The sequence below is a fragment of the Diceros bicornis genome, chromosome 14 (genome assembly GCF_020826845.1).
Source record: "Diceros bicornis minor isolate mBicDic1 chromosome 14, mDicBic1.mat.cur, whole genome shotgun sequence".
Taxonomy (NCBI): domain Eukaryota; kingdom Metazoa; phylum Chordata; class Mammalia; order Perissodactyla; family Rhinocerotidae; genus Diceros; species Diceros bicornis.
The window spans coordinates 3,759,951-3,782,755 of NC_080753.1; the positions used below are offsets into that span (position 1 = coordinate 3,759,951).

General features: G+C 40.1%; 1 protein-coding gene across 1 annotated transcript in view; it reads right to left on the reverse strand.

Annotated features, from left to right (window-relative positions):
• Positions 1 to 20,502, reverse strand: part of ADGRB3 (adhesion G protein-coupled receptor B3) — a 661,473-nt gene extending 640,971 nt beyond the window's left edge. The window contains exons 1-3 of the mRNA XM_058554075.1: positions 19,862 to 20,502; positions 18,319 to 18,484; positions 16,452 to 17,223 (exon numbers count right to left, since the gene is read on the reverse strand). Of these exons, the coding sequence (XP_058410058.1) occupies positions 16,452 to 17,208 (757 nt within the window). The 5' untranslated portion in view covers positions 17,209 to 17,223; positions 18,319 to 18,484; positions 19,862 to 20,502. The remainder of the gene's footprint in view (positions 1 to 16,451; positions 17,224 to 18,318; positions 18,485 to 19,861) is intronic.
• Between the last annotated feature and the right edge of the window lie 2,303 nt (positions 20,503 to 22,805).

Here is a 22,805-nt window from a genome sequence, read left to right on the forward strand (position 1 = left end):
TTTGTTTAAAAAATCTGAATATATTTCCACCTATTAAATTTGCTACACTTGTTCAAAAGCACAAAACTGAATGTTTTTAAGAAGTGTTTGCCAAATATTAGGTTTGCCACAACTCTTCACAAGTTAATTATTTTAAGTAGAAAGTAACCAGCAGACATTTTACCTACTAAATTTGATGAGCAATCCATCAGAACAACTGCATGGCTGGCTGCTAGATCTGTCCTTTGAAACATTCCCACCTATAACCTGCACAGAAGGGCGGATCTCGATCCATAGTTTTTCAGGACTGATACAAAAATACTCCATGAAATATGAAGCTCCAGCCACACGTTTCCATAATTCAGTCTGTTTCAAAACTTACACTGATGCAAAACTTACCTGGTTTGTTTTCTTTAAAGATTAATACAGTTAATTTTTAATTAATTGATATAGCACAGAAACTCTTGTTAATTTATATGTAGGCTTTGCTCCCTAAAGAAAATAAGTACTTCTGTAAAATTACAATTTCTCCCAGACAGCGTTTTTTGGCACTTGGGATAACTTTTCGGAAAGCATTCATCTGTACTCATCCTTCTCCAATGGGAACTCTTGACTTTCCCAAGAAACAAAAGAGAAGAAAGGATGTATTTATTTCCAAATTGCTTATCTGACTGACGTAAGAGTGGAAGCTTATTATGCAGTGATTCATTGTATTTCTGATATCCATCCTCAGACGAGGAAAGCTAGAGCTGAAAACAATCGAAGTCATACTTTAATTTACTGCAGGCAGCCTAAAACTTAAGGTTTTTGATTACTTAAAAATACTTGTATTAAGAGAACTGACTATTTCCACATTATTCATGCATTAATCTTTTTTTTTTTTTGAGGAAGACTGGCCCTAAGCTAACATCTATTGCCAATCTTCCTCCTTTTTTCCCCTTTTCTCCCCAAGGCCCCCATAGATAGTTGTGCATCATAGTTGCCCATCCCTCTAGCTGCTGTATGTGGGATGCCACCTCAGCACAGCCGGACAAGTGGTGCGACGGTGCGTGCCCGGATGGGAACCGGGCCCCTGGTAGCGGAGCACGTGCACTTAACCGCTAAGCTACGGGGCTGGCCCCCATGCATTAATCTTAATATTGTTCTTGTACAGACTACATTTGAAAAAACAGAAACAGCATAGAGTTGATCTCTATTTTACAGACACGGAGAATGTGGTTCACAAAGATGAAGCCAACTGCCAAAGGTCCCAAAGCTAGAGGAAGGCAGGGCTGGGAACCCAACTGAAATGTCTAAATGTGAAGCTCAAACTGTTACTGCTTCCAATGATATAGAGAATACAAAGAAAAGCCAAGGGAACAGAGTGGTTTCCCAAGGACAGAAAATCAAGGTCTTACCAAAAAATGCCAAGCCCAACAATTCACCCAACAATTTGTGACGTTTATCGATCGTCATAGGACAAGACCATTATTTCACATACATACATGCCAATGGACTACACTAATAAACTTAAATTTACAAGTTAATGTTGGCAATAATAATTATAAAACATTTTTGGATGCCACTTTCTATTTTCTAAATGGCTTTCATGCACAGTACAGTTTTACTTTCCATACAATCCTAGGAGTTTCAGACAACTATTTTTGTGTTGATAACTGAGTGAACTGAAGCTCTCTCTGAGAGAGGGGGTGACTCTCCTGAAGGTGCTCAGATGGTGATAGCAAATCTCGTCCAGAAGGCCACAGTTCAGTCTTCTAATCTAAGTGCTCTTCCAAACACAAAGGCCTAGAGAGAGTTAAAATCTAATGTCACATTGCTAATTCTCTTGTTTCTAATGGCAAAAGTAAAAGTTTTATAAAATCGAAAGTAAAGAAGTATGATCTTTTGAAAAATATAATATGGATTTATATTTTATTGATATTTTCTTACATTAAGGCTTAGAACAAATTTTAAAAAGCAGGCAGTAAGCAGGATATTTTTCTAGGAGGTATGACTGCTCAGAAGGAAAAAGGGAATCACCGCAGGCTAAGACGTAAATTATAGTTTGCTTCATTTTAACATGCGTACCCATCCTTAGAAAGAAATCGAAATACAGATTTTAACTTGATCTAACCAATAAAATGTGAATCCATTTAAATCATAATATTACGGGGAAAGGACTAGATGAAAGGAACATAAATATCATCAGGGAAATACGCAGAAGATGAAGTTGCTTAGGCAGACAAATACACCAACACAAATACCCAACAGAGTGGATCTGGGTCTTCAGGAGAAAATCATTTGGGGCAAGTACTCTTTGTCCAACAATCTGTGCCTATCACTGACTAGTCCGTTTTAAGAGGAAAAATGATGACGTTGTGAACAGAGTGGTTCATTTTTGGGACCAGGAGTAAAGGACAACAGATATGGCAGCTTCACTAGACTGTTTTTCTCAGGAACATGAGTATTCCGAGAGAATAAAGGATTAAAGATGTACAGTGCATCTCTGTAGACTAAACGATCCAGGAGGCATTTTAATTTCTGAGGTCAATTAAATAAATTGATTAGTTTTTATTACGAATCAAAATTTTATCTGTGGTATTAAAGAAATCTAATGCAGTAAACGGTTCCAACATCATCCAATTAACGAAAGTTAACATTTATTGAGCCTCTACTACACAGACTGGGAATCATGCTAAGTAAGCATTTTACATTAATTGCCTCATTCAGTCTCTCAATTACCTTACTAAAATAATCACCTCTTCTGGACAAAAAAAATGAGGTTTAAAGAGGTGTGGGGTATTCTCAGTTAGAAGTGGAGAAAAGAGATTCGAACCCAGAAGTCTGACTCTTTATTACCATGAAATGCTGGTTCCTGCAGGAAGATTTATTTTACATTAAAATTACCGTCTGTAAGGAAATATCTAAAATCTGAAACTGAATTTGTGGCTGTGGGATGTGTGGGATCTAGTATGTAACAAAGTTCCAAAGGAAGAAAATAATCAATGACTAAAGAGAATTTAAAAGAGTCTTCATTTGTTATAACACGATATACGTGAATTTTTCAGAAATATAAAGATAAATCATTCACTTTTGACTTCTGTTTTCAACTTTTAGAAACCTGCTTGGGAAATGACTTACTCTTAAATCCGAAGTAAAACTTTAATTTCTGACATCCAAGAAGATCCACAGAATACTGTTCTGAATGTATTTATTAAAAAGACTCCATGTGAATTTGCAAATAAATCTACTTAAAGTTTAAAGCTGCCATTGCAAAAGGTATGTTTATTCTTCATCATTCCTAAGATCTTCTCATAAGTCTCTCTAGTTAGATTCGTATTTAGTAAATAGTTAGTAAATGAGGTTTAACAGGGAATATATTCTCAAACTATTGAAAAATGTTTATCTTTTCAAATCGTATATGCATATAATAGCTGTGAGCATCCAATGCCACAAATTCACGGATAAATGAGCATGTGTACATGTGTGGCCTACATATCAAATATAAACACGTGGGAAGGGAACTGATAATTCACTCCATGTCTGAATTTTCTTCAGAACACACTATAAGATGAAAAAAAAACCAAAAAGTATCTGTTGTCGCTTTTGTTTTAATTTCTCAGTCGCTCAATGGCCTCTATACACCTCTTTGAATCCTGGAGAGTCTCTTATAATTAATGAGCATAGCATAATCCAAACTTCTTGAGAATAGGAAAGCCGTGGAAATGAAGGAAGGCAGGGCCCAGCAGAGCAGAACTTGCCAGTGTACCGCCAACACTGGGAAGAACCCTTCACGCCCGCTAAGGAACACACACAGGCTCAAGTCAAGTTCACAGCAGCCTCCTTGTCCTCCCGCCTCTCACGGGAGGTAAGAATACTTCTCAATGTGACAAAAGCCCACCTACTCAAAGGGGAAGTTGATTATTGCTATGTAATTAACCTCGCAAGAAAATTGTTAAGATTAATGAAGCAGTGCTTCCTGAGTGATTACGAGCTCCCCATGAACGACCACAGAAATATGTTTACCACAAACACTTACACTTACATTGATAACAGATTTCTGTGCAAATTATTGCAACTTGGAATCTAGATCAACACTTGTAAATCATAGCCTATGTATCTGAAAAAAAAGAAAAAGAAAAGAATGAAGGAGAGAGGGAGGGAGAGAAGAAAGAAAACAGAGAAAGGAAGGAAGGACAAAGGGGCAGGGAGTAGGACAAGTTTTTGCCTTTCAGCAAGAACCATCACACTAACATGAATGTTTTCTACTTAGTTCTGCAACAACCATGACTCAGCAAAAGACCACAATACCCTCTCCAATCTGAGTAAGTTTGCAAATACAGAAAAACTCATCAACTTTTTAAATAAATGTTGAAAGAATGGTCTCTTGTAATATAAACATATAATTACTGTAGTTATTTTAGTATTAATTTTAATTATGCCAAAACAATAACATATGGATAAATAATACCTAAAATGAGTTCCAGAGTGTTGCTAGCAATAAATTCAAATACCGCTACCCCAGAGCACATTGTGGAATATGTGGGCGTGTTCCTCCCCCCAAAAAAATCACAGATGGACACAACCATCACATCATCACAGCTGAATTACAGAACACGTCGCCAATGTGCATAACCAACTTTGAGTACCATCAATCAACACAACTACTCCCCCGTACTCCCCAGACTACTCCCCAGTAGTAATTGTATCTTGGACATTGTATCCCAACTGGACATTGTATCAGCCAGATATGCCAGGTTAGGCTGCAGTAACAAAGACAAACCCCAAATTCCTAGTGTCTCAAAACAGAAAAAGTCCTTTCTTGCTCATGCTTCACAACCATCAGAGACAGGCAAGGGCACAGGGCAGGAGCACCCCTCAGTTCAGTCATTTAAGGACTCAGGCTGACAGAGGAGCCCCTTCCCTCTAAATACAGGTCTCCGTGCCAGACAGAGGTAGAGACCTTCGTGGTCCTACTCCAGCAATGAAATGATCCAGCTCAGAAGTGAAGAAAGTCACTTTTCCCCCCAATCATTGGCAAGAACCAGTCATATGACCCCATCCAACCACACGTGGTCCAGGGACATGATTCCCACATGAGCTCAGAATGATGGAAGGCTGGAACTATTTGGTGAAGAGCGTTAGTGACACCTCAATTATCCACTCATATCTATGGAATGTCAATGTTAAAAAGCTTTCTGTTGTTTTAATAAGCTGTCTTCAGTTCTGGATATCCATTATGTGTGAACAAAAAAGGAACTCAAAATAATTTTCATTGCCCTAATAACTTTATTTAGGTAAACTAGTATGTGAGCAAGAAATATAATTGGAATAAGCAAATCTGCAGAAGGGCTGGGAACCTAGGGTGGAAGAGGTCTGGAACCCAGATGACTGGAGAGAAAGGTGGAGAATTGTCGCGCTCATCATGAGGTCTCACCTGGAGCACAGAACTGACTCCAGAGAGAGTCTGATGGAAGTTTTTACACTACAGGCACTAGAGACGGGTCATGAGCAGGACTCTTATCAGACTAGTGTGACAGGGAGAGAGAAAATGGGTGGGGGTCTCACCTCTGGTCTAAACACAGCATGACTTCATTACAGTAAGGTCTCTCTCTCAACACAAAGGCAGAGACGCTAATGTTTGGCAGGAGACAGCAGAAGCCCACCTGACTGCATGAGATGGGCAGAAAAGTGGCAGAGAACGCTTAGGGGACACTCCCCAGAAGGCAGCAAATCTGCCTGAGAGGCATGAGACTAGGCTGAGGGCTTGCAAGAGGCAACCTTGACTACTGCGTTGGGTGGGAAGGAGAGAGGTATGCAGAAAAATTAAGCACAGATATGTGGGTCATAGGATCCTAGACAAATTATGAATTTTGTTCTAAGAAAAATGCAGTGAAAACAAAATGACAATTCTTACATGTTCTTGGCGATCATAACACCAAAAATATTAGTTTCTCAGAGGAAGAACGTTTCTAACATTAATTTCTCACATGTGGCTTCATAGGGAGGCTTCTAAGATGTCTAGTTCCACAGCGGTTTTTCAAGCAAAGTTGCCTCTGGGACCAGCACAGGAGGCGGCAGAGACTGACCAAGCACGGCTCCTGGCCTCTGCCCTCTTCCACCAAAGCAGCTCGAGTTTTAAAAATCTCTTTTATATATTGGCTTTTATTCAGAAACAATGCTCCACTGCTAAGAAAAAAAAAGTTGTACTAATTCACATCCTACATCTGTGTATTTCTTCCACCTTAATCAGTTCTTACTACTCAGTGGATCAACTTCCAAACTCCCCTCCTTCCATTTCTGTGGTTTCTGTGGTCTTGGGATGCAGAGGCCAGAGGCAAGCCCTCGTAATATTTATTATGCCTCCAACTCATTTATGCCGTTTATCAGCAACTGAACACCAAAGTATAGCCATCAGAAAATTCCAGGGAAGAGCAGATTTTAATATACCACAAGCTAAGAATTACACAGTGGTGCTCCACAGCTATCTACTTCATCACATTTGAATTTAAAGCCAATTGAAAAAAAAAAAAAAACACTGTACTTGGTTAATTTTTCAGGCACCACTTAAAAAATACATACTGCTTGCCCTTCAAGTTACAAAAACCAAGGCCATTCAAAGAGAACTGACCACAGGCTGACATATCTGTAAAGGAAGCTAACCTCTGTGGGAAGCCAAAATAAACTGAAATTTCTCCGTCTACAGTGCAGAAGCAGGTGTTTGAAAGTCTGCCAGAATTATGGGGAAAGATTACATAAAGTAAACAGAATTCTGTCTTCCCAAGGCGCCCTCTTTTCCACATTACAATTATTATAAGTAGTAAACATATGAAGAAATATTTCCCAAAGTATCCAGTATATAAAAAATATTTGTTATATATTAAATGTTCAAAAAAATCAGAAAGCTCTGTTTCAAGAGAAGTTCAGAAAAAAGAAAGGTTAGTTCTTTTGTTTTGAGGTTTTTTGTTTGTAAGTTATTTCTCCTTTTCCTCTCAGAATTCTTCCTTGAGAGGAAAGGCAACACACAGATAAATACATAGAAAAAGTAAAAAATTATAATTTTCTTTATGAAACTATAAAGGCAAACTTAGATGCCTTGATCCTTTTTTTTGGAATGAAACAAAGAAGAAAGAAAGAAATGCTTTGTGTGTGTTTTGTTTTTGTTTTGTTTGAGGGGAACAGTGAAATCAACAGGCAAAATGAAACTTGGATTAGCAAATGAATTCTATTTTCATTTTACATTTCCATTTTTATAATGATATAAATTTAGAAATAAATCTTAATCTATCAGGGATTTTTATGTTTCATATGGGAGGCTTGAAGTTATTTGTTTTTAATTATCAACTCACAGAAATTTCTTTGACTGTCCAAGCCAGTTCAAATGTTCTAGGGTCACACAAACACTGAAAAAAATGTATATATGATGCATGCAAATGTATACACATTATGTATCTTAAAAACAAGCTAAGCAATCAATAAACTGACAGGCTTGTTGAAAAAACACTTGGAGGGGGGCCAGCCCGGTGGCATAGTGGATAAGTTCCCATGGTCCGCTTCAGTGGCCCTGGGGTTTACCAGTTCAGATCCTGGGCACCGCTCATCAAGCCATGGTGTGGCAGCGTCCCACATACAAAAAATAGAGGAAGATTGGCACAGGTGTTAGCTCAGGCCCATCTTCCTCACCAAAAATAATAAAAGAAAAAGAAAAACACTTGGAGGGTCTAAACTCAATGGAGTTATCAAGATGAACACAAATTGAGACTGCGTTGGGATTAAGTGTGAAAAATACCATTTCAACTGAGCTAAAAAACAATTGCCAACCGATTTTAATTTTCATTAACTCAGTTCTTTAAATTATTAGAATTATTTACTTCTCTGTTTACTTGGGCTGATCCATATGCCAATCTGCAGAAATGCTAATTATTATATAAGACCTTTCATACATTACAAGGAAGGATCGAAACTTAAAACACTGCTTTCAGACCAATCTCATAAGTGACAGAAATCACTTCATCACCAAAATTATACACCCCTGTATTAGTCAGGGTCCCAGTAAGAAACAGACGGTGTCCTCCACTAAGGTAACTTAAGAAGAGAGCAAGGCATGGATAGTGCTTGGAGAAACCAAGGAGAGAGATACAGTCCTTGGGGTTAGAAACAGCAGGAGCCACTACTACCCACAAGCCTAAAGAAGAGGAGAGAGTGGTTGCCAGACTGAGAGGGTAAGCCCATCTGACAGAAGCTGTGGCTTTCCTTAGAGGGGGAGGACCCTGATCTCAAATCTTCTCCCCCCTAGCAATATTTCTTATGTACCATAAAAGAACTAAAAAATGTAAGACGTTATTTCTCCAAAACACAGATTTCTCTAGGAAATGATAATGAAAGGAAAATCCAAGATAGATCGTGCTAAGTCACCTTAGTAAATCTAGACAGACTCTGAACTTGCAACACATTGCTCTTTCAATTTAAGGAGCTTAGACTGGGCTTAGACTGAAAATCAATAGTTTTTTGAGACCTACATGGCACTTGTTTAAATAATATATAACAAATAGAACAAAAATCTAATGAATGAAAGCTTTAATTTGCAGAGACTAGTCTGCCTTAAATACTATAGCAAAATATACCCTGATTATTGTCCTGGCTAGATACCAGGTAATTCTTTTTTTAATGATTAGATCTCTCATACAGTCTTAAACGACTCTGCCTCCTTTACATATAGAGATGGTGTTGAATGTCAACTCCAAGAACAGTTATGTTCAACTATAATGTTCCATCACGTTTGCAGATTGGGATTCCATTAATCAGCTAAGATTTGGACTGGATAATGCCCAAGTCCTTTATAACTCTGAGAATTGGTGATTCAGATTCAAATGCTCCAGAAACAGAGGGAGTGAGAAAACCATAGCTTTGAAATTCTCTAGTTTTTCATTTGAACCAATTTGTATTGAAATTTTTAGAGAAAGGCAGACCAGGGTATTTAGGGTATTCTATATAATCGGCACAAGTCAATGGAGCAAACAGCACAGGCCTCACACAGTGATTGCCCAAATAAAACAGTATCTGCAATAGGGCTTTGCAAACAGGAGAGCACTTTCTCAGTGTTAGGTGTTATTTTATTCCTTTAATTTATAAACTGTTTATTAAAATGCTTTACTTCTTTATTTTCTTAGGAGTGACATGTAGATAAAGCTTCTCTTTAAAAATGTGTTTATTGGACTAACAAAAGTGTTTATTGGAGAACAAATTATTACCATTTAGATATGTAAATGTAGAAATTAATTTATTATCAAATTTTCAAAATTACCTTAAAAGGAAGGAACACCAGTAAAAATTTCATGAAATGAATGATGTATACTACTCACCCAGTATGAATTACCCAGGAGAGCAAATTTTTCTGTGACATTGCTATCACCTAAATATATTTAGCGTTAAAAAGTAATTTCACCAAGGTAGCCTTCTCTGGTTGACTCCATAATTGTTTTAACGCTTTTTATTATGTCTGAGTGCATTTAAGCTGCATTACAAATGTTGTAATCTGGTTCCATCAGTGTTCTAATGTCTTTTCCATGCACATATTTGTTCTATTTTCCCAAACAACTCTCAGTCCCCAAAGAAACTTATTATCTAGAAGAAATAATTTGAGAATATAAAATCCAGGATTAGGTTAGTGGGTAAATTATTTCATTTAACATGGTAGGAGCCAAGCAGTAACCACTTTACATTCATACCTTATAACATGTGCCAAGCATAACGCATGTATGATGGGTGTTTGTTATGGCAAAAACCCACATCCGGAATCATGTCAGATTTCAGAAAAGATTTCTATTCACTCAATTAATTTTGAGATAAACAGATGCATACTCATGTATTTACTATAAATTTGTTACTTATTGCACTTTCTGTGCAAACCTGAAATACATGACTTATTAACCTTTAACAGATATGTAGATAGATCATTCTCTGCAAGTGAGCAAAATTCCCGAAGGATAGTTGAAAGATAATTGAACACAGAGCATTTAGCATTTTATGGAGTCTTATAGTTGTCATTTTGTAATTTTGCTTTAAGAAAATATCAGAATCTTCAAATGACTACTAACGAAATTTTTTGTTTTCTTTTCAGTATCTGAATATGTAAACCTTTGGGGGAACATTGGGGTTTATTGGTCTGTAATAACTGATGACCATTCAATGAAAAAAATTCCAAAAATTCCTACTTTTTCCCAAATGGCTTAATATGAACTAATATTTCAAGATCATTCCTTTTCAAAACAGGAACTTAATTTTGCATAATGCAGCAAAGAGTGAAATACTTGGAAACTGTTTAATTTAAATGGCTTTGCAGGCTATCAGCAATGATATCCAAAGGACAGCTTCCCAGGCCAGGATGACTCACCACCAGGAGTTCCATCCATTTGCTGAATTAGTCATGCCTCCATCAAGACAGAGGGACTGAGATGCTGCTTTGCCTTCAACTCATACAAAATAGACATACATTCCAGAGGCTTAATGATCCTTTGTCAAATGCTCTAAATTCCTAAACAAGTTCAAATAATTAAACGACAACCTACTTCATTATTTATTATCAATTCTCTATGGGTCATAGCCAAAAGATAAGAATTAAAAAGAGGTTTCAAGAACTAAAATGAGGGCCTAACATAACTTGAGCAATGGACTTAGTGTTTTACATGTGCAATGTCATTTAGTACAATGCTCGGCTGTAGTAGATTAATGAGTCAAGATGCTGCTGGGTGGCTGAGTCACTGTAGGGACCCAAGTTTATCTTACACCAAAACATACGTTTCATTTAAATCAAGTGACACACTTAGAAAAACTGAATACCTCTCTGATCTTTATTAGCTAACTGAATGGGGAAGAAATCTCCACAGGGCTGACAGGAACTAAAATATTCCAAGCCACTAATTTTATTAGTTTTTTTTTTTTAATACATGATGTCATTTCCTGTCCTCCTGTACCCTGAGAAATAAGCATTACTAATCTAAGCTGAGAAGGGGAAAGTAGTAATATAGAATAGCACAGTTATGATGAAGAGCAGATTCAAACTCAGGTCTCTCTGGTTCAGGATCTTAAAACTCAGAGCATGATATTCTGCCAAAGTAGGAAAAGTTTATTTTTGAATGAACATTGATTTCAGATCCAAGGGCCAGATGACTTTTATAGGAAGTATACAGAAGACTGATTCTAAAGAATACTATATTTCTTAGAAGTATTCAGTTTAATAATAAAGTTGCTTCTGCCAGGAAATGAAGTAAATAAAGGAATACACAAAGCTGGATTCTGAGTAAAATCCCATCTCAGTTTTGGAAAAAACTAACCTGCAGTATGTTTATCCACAGTTATCATAAAAGCCCACTGAAAGATACATCTTGGCACATGTGTGCACGCACGGCACACGTGCCTCACACACACAAGTTTTCATGTTAATATTTTAATTTATAGTCTACAAAAAAATATGTTGCCATGTAATGGAGTTTTTTTGCATTACATGCTATGTATATAAGCTACTTCCTAAATTGTTTGACAAAACTCTAAAATGGCAAAAGCAAAAAATGACGGCATTTTACTTGAGCAGGCCTACAATTTTAGTAATACTCTACTAGCACTATCTTTATAGATTATAACCAGGAGTGGACAACAGAAGCACTGAACTTGACATGCAAATATTCTTTTCCCCTTTCTTGGAAAGAGTTTGCATATATTTGTCCTCAAATTGTGGAAGAGAGGATTTGGGAAGTGTCATTACTGTAGAAGTAATACTAGAGTCAGAAGAGAGAAACTTAGAGAGTAATGAAGACAGTTAAACAGACAGAATTGCCAAATTTTCTTATCACTTTTTTTGTACACAGCCAGGTATAGAAAGTTATATTTATCATTAATGTCTTAAAATAAATACCTATGAAATTAAGAATATTTCTCAATGACTCCATTCTTCTTCTTCTTTTAAAAGTGTTATTACATAAAACCTCAAGATCAGGAGCTGGTATAAATAATATATTAATGGAATTGGAAATTATATAAATGGTAGCCATCTTGCCCTAAAAAAAGAGAAAGTAAAAATATGGCTGCTTTCCCAAAATGATGTATCTTTATTCTTTTGATTGTAATCAATTTATTGCTGTCTTTCTTATGGAGATCTCTTATTTTATTCATTTAACATTCATTTCAACCCATATTTACTGAAGCTTTGTTAAGATTGTCCCAGATAATTCGAAGACCCAGTCATCATACTTGAAGGTCTCTCAAGTCTAGAGGAAGGAGACAGAAATATAAATGGACAACACACTGCAATGTGATAAATGCTAGAACCGAAGTACAGTACATGCAAAGGGCTACGGGATCCCACCAAGGGGCAGGCAACCCTCAGGCTCCATGTCTTCAAGGAACAATAGACTCAGTCTATCTTTCTACGTCTTGATAAAGGGTGTGGCGTCATGCAGTCATCTACAAAGGACGTAAGATCAAAGGAGGGTGAAGAGGAAGGTGGAAGGTGGCTCAAACCGTGATGAGAGCAAAATGAGCAAAGGCAGGAAGAAACGAGAACACTAACTAACAGAAATACAACTTGCTCTAGGTGACAAATATGTGTCTACAAATGCAAACACACACAGTAACGTGGGTTAGATTTTACACCTCCCTTGGGCGGTAGAATATCAAGGATTAGCAGAGGCAGAATGAAATGACAAATGAGTGTGTGTGTTCAGACTTCCTGGAATCTATACAGGGATCCCAATCTCCCTGAACATAAGTAGCGTCATTGATGTAAGGAGAAAACAAAGGTTCCATTAGGGCTGATTATGTGACTTAGATACCCTGGTGTCGAATTTTTCTGCCCAAACTGCTGTAATTATTTATTTTAAATGAAATAGTAAGAAATAAGATCTTATATCACCTTTTATATTTTACCTATATAGTCCAGAATTATCTTTGGTAAAAGAGTTCTATAAAACATAATAAAGACCTCAAGAATAAATGCCAGCCTCTCCCCAGACTAATATCTGAAAATCAGGTAAACAGCAATGTTATTTGAGTTTTCTTTTAAAATAAAAGTTATATGTATCAGATGCACACAGGTTCTTTTTTTTTTAATAATTGCCTGAAATAAGACATCATTATTTTTAAAAAGCTTCATTTTGTTAATTTACTTTTGTTCAAATTTTTCAAAAATTATTTTGAAATTTTTTTCAAAAATTTTCATAATTTTCAAAATTTCACATAAAAATCGGGGAATGAGTTTCTATAATCACATGCCACCCTCAAATATCTCAAATATGATCTTAAATAAGAAGATACTTGAATGTACTAAAATTTAACACTTTAATGAAGCCTCAGTCCAATAATTTACTTTTATCATGTATTCAAGATGACATCTGTAACTGTTGGTGTTGTCACTACAAACGGTGATAGTTTTCTTCTTGCTGTTTTCTGGCTGTGAAATCTTCAGTACCTGAAAGTATTATTAATGAACACTTCAGTAGAAATCCTGTCTCAAAATCGATATCCCATTCCTGGGAGCCTATAGTTTTCTCAAATACTAACTAAATATGATTTTGTGATTCCCATGGACACATTCAAAATACTCAGCATTTGGTATACCTTTGCCATCACCATCAGCATCACACAAAACAATCTGGCATTGCATCTACTGAGTGTAAAGACTCTTCTGTCAAATTTGTGCCTCTTCTATGATGTCTTAAATGTAGAAGATATTTCTACTCAAGGTTTTCTGAGTCAGTACTTACTACAGTGAATAAAACGGGAGTTGAAAACTGTGGAGAATAATCTTATATTTATTCCCTCGATGACTTACAGGAGAGTTTGACTATTTTTCCATAGAAAATGGAAATCATAAAATAATATAAAATATAAGCGGAATTTTTAAAATCTCATTTTAGAAGCTGGGATTACACGTTACCATATAAAATGAAGACATTTTGGAATAAAATTAGATTGAGTAGCACAATTATATGTAACAATTGACCTCAAGCCCTGTGAATATCATTATGTGGTAGTTTACTTGAAATGGTATTAAATAATTCTTTCATAAGATTTTATATATCATTTATATCAAATATTTGATTTAATATGCTTTGCATAAATTTGAATAAATTAAGAGTCCGCAGCTTTCCACATGCCTTTCCTACAATGCAGCATAGCCTAAAAGGTCTTCTTTAGATGAGGTAAGGAGTGCTGTATATATTTAATAAGAAGTACTTACAAACGCACCAGCTACAATTATGTCATCAGGCAGTACTTATCCCTACCTTTCTGATTCAGAATACCTAAACAATTAAAGAGCACAAATCTCGAATACAGGCTCTGCAGTTTTACAGATTGCAATTTTACAATATTCTTCCCCTGTTATAGACATTTTTCTTAGTTCAGTTCTATTACCATGCTAACAATTTAACATAATCGTTTACTTGGATATGGAGGTATTCCTTTCTCATTTTGCCAGCTAATTAGCCAAAAGAAATATACATTCTTCCACATGATTTATACATCTGATGTCTAAAATCGCTCTTATTCTTAGTCATTTACAAAACAAATGGCTGTCTAGTCCAACTTCTACAAATCCCAGCACAGTCTTAACCCACATCTTATGATCATGACCAGCAAAATCTTTGAAAATCATGCTTAATGTGCAAACAACAACTTTGTTTTTGTCACTTGCTACCATTCACAAAAAAAGGTTACAAAGTGGATTCACTTTCCACTGTCATCGGCAGTCAATTGATGATAAAATTGTAACCACTGAAGAAACAAATGTTCTAAATTTTATTAAAACAACAATAAAACAAGCAAAGCAAAACTAGTTTCCGGTGTTAACTGTCTTATTAGCCAGCTTGTACCATCACATTTTCCGTGTGTGTGCAGCTTCTTATTCTCGGGGACACTAATTAGTTTTAAATGGTGTTAAACACCATCCCCGCAGTTGTAAGTGCTTCTCTGGGATTTTTACTGGAGAAAAGAACTCCTGTAATTTAAAACCACTTTGTTTTCTTCAGTCACAGCTGTTAGCAAAACACTGACCTGTGGAAACCTGAAAGGATTTCACCCCCTCTCATTGCCATCAGTCTGCATTTATTTCTAACACATCTTTTCCGCCTGTACCATCGCTCTGCCATAATTCCCATCCCCCTCACTGCCTTCAGCAGAGAAATCGCTTTTAGCTAGTTAAGCCCCTCTCTCTCTCTTTCCCTCCCCCCCTTACAAAGCCTTGGCTACCCTTAAAGAAAATTCTCCAACAACGTGTCAATTTTATATTGGCCACAAAGACAACTTCTGTTGGGGGAGGGGGAGGAAAGAGACTGGAGCTTGGCTGTCCCTTTCCACAGACAGGGATCTTTGTGGCGATCAGAAAACATTTCCTGAATAAAAAATCAACACACTCTCTGGTTGCAGGGTTGGGGAGCCAGAACGAGTATGTATCAGCCGCGTCCTCAAACGAGTGGAACTCATCCAGTAACCTTCCAAACAGGAAAGTCATTTTCTCAAAATATGTCAGCTTTCTTGCATTATTAAACGTAATCCACAATCTCAAATCCTCTGGGAGCTCCCCCACCGGGGACTGGGTGAAAGCTATAAATCACTCCTGTACTTTCTCTTTTTCCTCCGCATTTCCGTTGCACTGTTTTTTCCCTCCAGCTCATCTCTGACACGCTCCCTCTCTCCTAGCGTATCTTAACAGGGGACCAAGAAGATAAGAGCAAAAATCACGCAGGAGGGATGTCAGCCTATGCTGTAATTCCGCCTTCCTCCCCTGCCCGCGCGTGACCTCACAGCCGGGGGACCCCAGAGTGTGCGCCCCCAATCGGGTTCTCTCGACCCACCAAAGAGCGAGCCCATGGGCTCGACTGTGCAGAGCATCTTAAACAAAATCCCGGGCCGACGGAGGAGGGGGGCACCCTGGTCTTCCCATAGAAGCCTTTGGGTCCAAACAGTCTTGCTATTGAGTTTGCTCACCTTCTAGTGTCAGCGCCTCAAGTTCAAATCTGGACAGGGGGTCGTGCATGAGAGGGTGGGACGGAGAGGGGAAAGGAGAGGGAAGTGAAGGGGACTTTTTACTGGGCTGGAGCAGAAGGAAGTCTACAACTGCATGTCACAGGTGTAATGAGTGAGAGTGTGAGTGGGGGGTTCTCCCCGGGGGGAATGCAGCCTAATCAAGGCCCCCCTCTCCCTCCTCCCCAACCTCCGCTCAAACTGATTCCACCTTTGGGCATCTCTTTTCTCCTGAATATTCCACCCGCACTGCCGGGGCATATTGCTGCGAGCTAGCCTGTCCTCACTGCCCCATCTCTAAACTCTTGAAACCTAAAACTAGCTTAAGACACCTTTATCAGTGAAGATCACAAATCAAATGAATCCCAGGATGACAGAGTAGAGGAGCCACGAGGAGGCCCGTGTGCTGCTGGAACCATTTTAGCCCCATCCCCATTGCCCCTGCCCCCTCCATCCCCCCTCTGCCGGGCACTTACCTTCCTTGGGTGGTCTCTTGGCCTCCTTGGTAAGATTGCAGACCTGGGTGGTCTGCAGCTCCTGGGTCAGGCAGCCCTCGGTCTGCTCATTCAGGGGTAACACCACGTTATTTAACAAAACCAGCGACTGCTCGTCGACCCCCCACTCTCCCAAATGCTGGGGGCAGGTGCATTTTGTATACATGATCCCACAGGACTCCGTTCTCCCATTTTCGGATTTTAAGCAGCTCTCCAACCAGGTGCACAGTACGTGGCAACCAAACTGGCTTGGGCTCACCTTGTTCAACACCAAAAACTCAAAAAAGGATTTCTGATCTTCTTCCCCTTTTTTCTGTAATCCTGGGAAATCGGTTGGAAATACCCGACGTATTTGAATAAAATTTTTATCATACTGTAGAAAAACGAAAGCATTCTTGGAATTGCAGAGTTGCATTATAGAATGATTCTTTCTTAAAAGATCCTTTATTTTTTCATGGGAAAAATGATCAAACTGATAAGCCAGAAGGGAAAAGTTAGAGCAGCTAAGGTCCTTTTTGGAAAATTTCAGGTAAATGCTATATTTGGTTGGATCTGGATTTTCCAGCGTCCAAGTGCAGTTTGTGAAGTTTTTGGGAAACATTTCACTTACAGAATACGATCCATAAATGACTCCCTTCACCAAAGTTGAACACCAGAAGTCTTGGGCAGCATTAAATCCAAACATAACCAGGAGATAGGTGGAAAATATATAAATCAGCAGGTTACGAACAGCCTTCATCCTATGTCATTTGGCCTGTAAAAATGGCAATGAAAGTAAAATGCAAGTAGGAGTCTACATGCATTGAAAAAGAAACTCCTTCCAATCTTACAGCCAGCTGTTTTTAAGATTTCAGTAAAAAACCCTTTTTAAAAGAAGGGCAGGTAATTTTTATTTTATAACGCCGGAAAATCATCTGTTGCTGTGTGAACAGCGCCCTCACGTGGTCATCCACAATGGCCAAATTCTCTACATTCAATTTAAAAATAATATTTAATAAATTATTAATAGGAACATTCTAACTTATCTACCAGGATTTCATCCAAGTATATTATGATTCTATTGAAAGAAGAGGAAAAATATATTTTTTAAAATATCATAGCCTAAATGTTAATTTTTGAAATATTGTTAAGCAACTATACAACCTTCTGTCTCCCTCAGTCCTCTGCCTGCAGTAAACATCATCACACAAAATCTAATCTGATAATCTGGGAACAGCTGTCACTACACTATTTCTTTTCTCTTTAATGTGAAAAGTAATTACGATAGCCACAATTTTAAAAGCACAAATGACAATTTGTTGCAGATGAAACATCATCTCCCAAATGCCCCTACTTGTGTTTGCAGGGGCCACCGTGGGAAATGATGGGAAATGCTGTGCAAAAACACTGGCATTCATGTGAGTGAATGGAATTTTAAAACCATCATCTGAGAAGGGGCCTGGGTGGGAAGACACATGTGGAAGACTTCTTGTTGGACATCACCACTGAGAACCAGGATTTAAGGCCATCATTTCAACGTGACATGCCCTCTTGGGATACATAAAGTGGATCACTGTATTAGTATCTGTATCCAAAGGCAATGTCAGTGAAAAATCCCAGAACCACGGTAATTGAGCTGGCTTCAGTCTTTTAATTGTTTATTTTTTTTTAATTAGGGCTATTTTATCTAGAGTTGCCTACTGTAATTTAAGATTTACACATGGTAGATAAAAGATATTAGACTTTCTTTCCTAGCAGATTTCAGATACTGAACTGCTCCCTTTCCAACAACAGCTCCAAAGCTCCTCTTCTCTTCTTTATTTTTTCTAACCTGGGCTTGCATAATAAAGTAAGCCTTGGTTATATTTACCTCTGTAAGTTGTTATCCAAAAATAACTTGAATTTTTTTCAGCTTTAACCTTTAAGAAGTTATTTCTTAGAATAAATGACACTGCTTTTTTGTTTAGCCTTTGAGCTGAGAAAAGTGACGCCAAGTTAATTTTAAAAGTCTTTAGGCTGCAGTCTCTTCCACTGTTCTGTAAACAGAGACAGACATACAGACATATAGATAGTTAAGAGTTTTCACGTCTTTGCCTGGGTCCTCTCTGAACCAAAGGATAAAACCCTCTTCCTTCCCATTGCATAACACACACCAACGCATGCACACAGAATCCAGTGACCGAAGTCACTGAAGATAGATCTGCATTCTCCAGATCATAATTCAAATTCTCTGTCTTGATATAAGCAAAAGCAGCTCCAACTCTAAATTTCTATACAGCGGCAGTTTAAAATAACATCAGAATTGCTGGGACTAACAAAACAGCATCCTCTGTTTCAAGCATACAGCTCAATGAATAACGAATTTTCTTCTTGAGAAAATAAAGCCAGCGAGCATTTAAAGGTTAAAAAATAGGGAAAGTTGTAGGAAATTCTGGAAATAATTTCCTCTTTTTTTGCTGTAGCACTTTGCAGGCAATGCAGTCTGCGCAGTGTTCTTCAGGATGGAGTGTAGGCGTTGAGAGCCAATGTGACAATAAGTGTCTAAATTAGGAATTCCATCCATGAAAGGGGGCTTCATTTTATAATCGGTAACTCAAAAAGAGGTCGTATTTCTTTTCCTAACGAAATCCAGTACTTTTACTTCCATTTATTTGACAGTGCATGTCTGCATTGCTGTGCTCATCAAGGATCAGAAAGAGCTCTGATTTCACTTTCAAGGCTGCTCAAGAGAGCCCCCTCAATATAATGCTCTTTATTTTCATCACTAAGCCTTGGTGTACGGAGTCTTGTTTTCTTCTAAATAATCAAAAATGAATCATTGAACTCCCCCCCCCCGCCGCCCCCGACTGCAAGGCCAGTTTAAATAATTGTATTTCCCTCTTTAAGAAAGTAAGAGTGGGGTGGGGGTGTCTAAGGGCTGGCCACGGAGGTCTCAAGGATGTTGTCTTTATTTATTTCTTTATTTATGTGTCCCCTGCTGAGAAGCAAACCGGCGTTTAGTTTAGCTATTCTCAAACTGATTTTCTGGGTGACACTTTAGTTTAGTCGAACATAGACGGCGCCATCACTCCACTGAATTTTTTCCCCAATAGAAGACCCACTGCCTCCCCTTATCTTAACTTCCTTTTAACCTAAAATTTCCCCGCATAAAATTACCCCGGTCACGCCGACCGTCAGATTTTCTAGGTCTCCGTGCCTGTTCCTTCCGACTCGGCGCATCTCCCGAAACCAGACTTCTCTAACTTTTCAACTGCGGCGTTTAAGTGAATGCAGACAGTCGGGTTTGCTCGCAGCCCCTCCAGCTGCCAGCAACAACCCTGCCTTTCCTCGTCCTCCCTCCGCAAACACCTAGCCGCAAGCTCCTCGGTGGCGACCCCCGGCAGAGGAAGGTGACCCTTGGACCCCCTCCTTACCTTCCACTCCGAAAGCTCAGGGAGGCTCTTGTCTAAGACACCAGCACAGGCACGCGTCCCAGCAACAGTGACGGAGAGACTCGCCTTCGGTCCCAATCACCGTTGCCCATTTTCCCCGGCTCGGCTTCAAATATCAGGATTTATTTTTTTAAATGCACACATAAGAGAAGAAAAGATGGGGGGCAAAAATCAAAGAGGGGAGGGGTGGGAGGAAAAAAGCCCCCAGGACCCCGGAGTCTGACAGCGTATCCAACTGAATCCAACCTCCAACACGGGGGTCAGGGGGGAAGCCCCCCGAGGAGAGACTCTAAGGAAACAAAAAAATGCAAGCGGTTTAGGAGCGAGGATGTGTTTTACCAGATCTACCCCCAACAAACCGAGTAGCCAAGAAGCAAAGAGAGCGCCGAGACGAGAAGTGCGCGGCGGCGCGGCGGCCAGGCGGCCGTGGCGGGGCGGCGGGCTTATTGCGGGAGAACCGCGGTCGCACCGGGGGCTCGGCTAGGCTTCTTCCTCTTTCCGCTCTCCTCCCTCCTGCTCCTCCCCCCGCAGGTGCTGATGGACGGACGGCGGCTGAGCAGAGGGAGGAAGCCTGGGGAGCTGAGGTCGGAAAGCGGCGTGATGCCCAGCGCGGAGGGAGGCGCGAGAGGGAGCGAGAGAGTAAAGCTCTGTCTCGGGTGTGCGCGGGGCGCGCGGCGCTCGCTCTCCCGGGCGCGCCGGCCTCCCGCGTGCTCGCAGGCGCGTCCTCGTCCCCGAGCGCCGCGCGCCCCCGAGCGCCGCGCGCCCCGCTCCAGCTCCAGTGCGCAGCGCCCGCGGCCGGCCCGAGGCTCCCCGCGCGCCCCGTGGCCGCTGCGCCCCCCGGAGCTCGGCGTCCCTCCCGAGGGCGCGGGCGGGTGGGAGCGGAGGCGAGGGGGCGGCCCGGCGGGAGGGCGGGCGGAGGGGGCTCCGCGGAGCTCCAGCGGGGCCGCGGTGCGCCTGCTCGTCACGGCTGCTGGACACCGAGCACGTCCCCAGAGCGCGAGGTTCTGCGTCTGGGAGGTTTGCGCGTCCTCAGTTCCCACCGCTGGGCTGGCGGCGAGCGACCGCAAGAGAAACTCCGGGAGGCGAGGCCTGGGGGTGCGGAGGACGGGAAGGCGGCTCGGCGGGTGGCAAGTGAACGCTGGACTTGATGGTCTTTCTCTTTCTTTCAGCGCGGACCTGTCGCAGCCGGAGAGCTGTCATTTCAGCACCGGGATTCGGAGGAATTGGTGGTCCCCAGCGAGCGCGGGGGGCACGTCACGGCTCCCGAGCGGCTGCGTGTCTCCGGGTGGAACAATCCTAGTTTTTCTCAGCGAGGCTGCAATTAACGTCTTATTTGTTCTGGCTAGAGACAGGCTTTGTCAGCACCGCGGTGCGGCGACCGAGGTTGGGCATCTTGCGTTGCTTTCTGCATGGCAATGGGATCACGCTGGTGGGGTCTAAACTTTTGTTTTGTGTTCTGAATGTATCTGATTCTTTTTCAAGTTTCCCTAGTAACAGGTTTGGGGACGGGAGTGGGAAGAAACGAGGGAAAGGGGGAAGAAAAGCTACCAGATTCTCGATTTAGCAGGAAAAAAAGGATCAGTTTCTACCACTCCGCTTTTTTTTTTTTTTTTGCGTCCTGGACAGTTGGCTGACAAGTATTTGATGAACTAGCTTCAGATACATGCTGCAAAAGGTCATTCGCCCTCTGATTATGTCTCTACTTGTAAACGCGGTTGGTGGTTTGCAAAACAAGTGCTAAAATAGTGCGGTGGTGTGGGGGGAGGAGACCTAGTGGGTAATTCATGTCAAGTGTCAGCGTCTTCCTAAGGGTGAGTTGCTCGAGCCGCAGGTGAAGCTGAATACAACAATTTTTCATCATTTTTCTCTCCCTGCTTTTTCTGCAATTGTTTTTCTCTTGTTCCTCTGCCCTGGGGCGATGGGATAGCCAAGAACATTTTAAAAGAGGCTTCTAGTGAAAACAGGAAGGTGACGACGGTCTTTTATTCACCAGAGTAGTTTGAAATATTAAAATTGGCCCTTTACTTCTTAATACATGATTAATAGGGTGACCCTCTTCAAGGTTTTCTCTTCTAGGACCAGCGCTTAGAAGAACACCCTGTAAGGGAAACAGTTAATCATTCCCCATCCAGCAGGCTTTCACCATGTTCCCGGAAAATTCACTGCCGAGAGAGCAGCCTGGGTGGTGTTTTGGTTTCCTGTCATTTTTGATTCTTTACAATATTTTTTATTCATTTAAGGGAATGTGAAAGGAAAATAAGGTTTATGTCCAGGGCATAATCCAAAACATGGTGTCTGAAGCAAACACATTTTCTTTTAAAAACAAATGCCGTTCAGCTGTACAAAGGAGAGGCACATTTCATCCATTTCAACTTCCATAGAGATTGTAATTATGATATTTGCAAGACTTTTTGGTCAGTTCTGTTATTTGACCACAAGCAGAAAGAAAGAGATTAATGACAGAGGTAAAAAAAAAAAAATGAAGACAGGGAGAACGTTTTGCATGATTTGTACATGAAAAGGAGAGGAATCAGTGGGAGATTTAGATATACTTCTATTTTGCATCTAGTGATTTCTCACATTATCTTTGAACACTGTGATTCTGATGTTTCTTAGAAAATCTTAAAGTCATGACACAGTGATGTAAGAATAACAGCCAAAAGGGACAGTTTAAAAAGGCTTAATCCCAAATGGAAAGGAGCACAAACGCCCAGATTTATATTCAAGTAGAGGCAGGGCCGGGTCGGGGAGAAAGCTGCCCTTCCTAGAGCATGTCACCCTTCACACTGTTTCCCATAACCTTCATCAATTGCAGGCCCCCGAGCTGGCCTGATGATCCTGCCGAGGTATATTGATGGCAGATGATTTGTGGATGATAAGTATGCCAAGCAAGACGCGGTCTCCAGTAACCCCAGGCTGGTCTGAC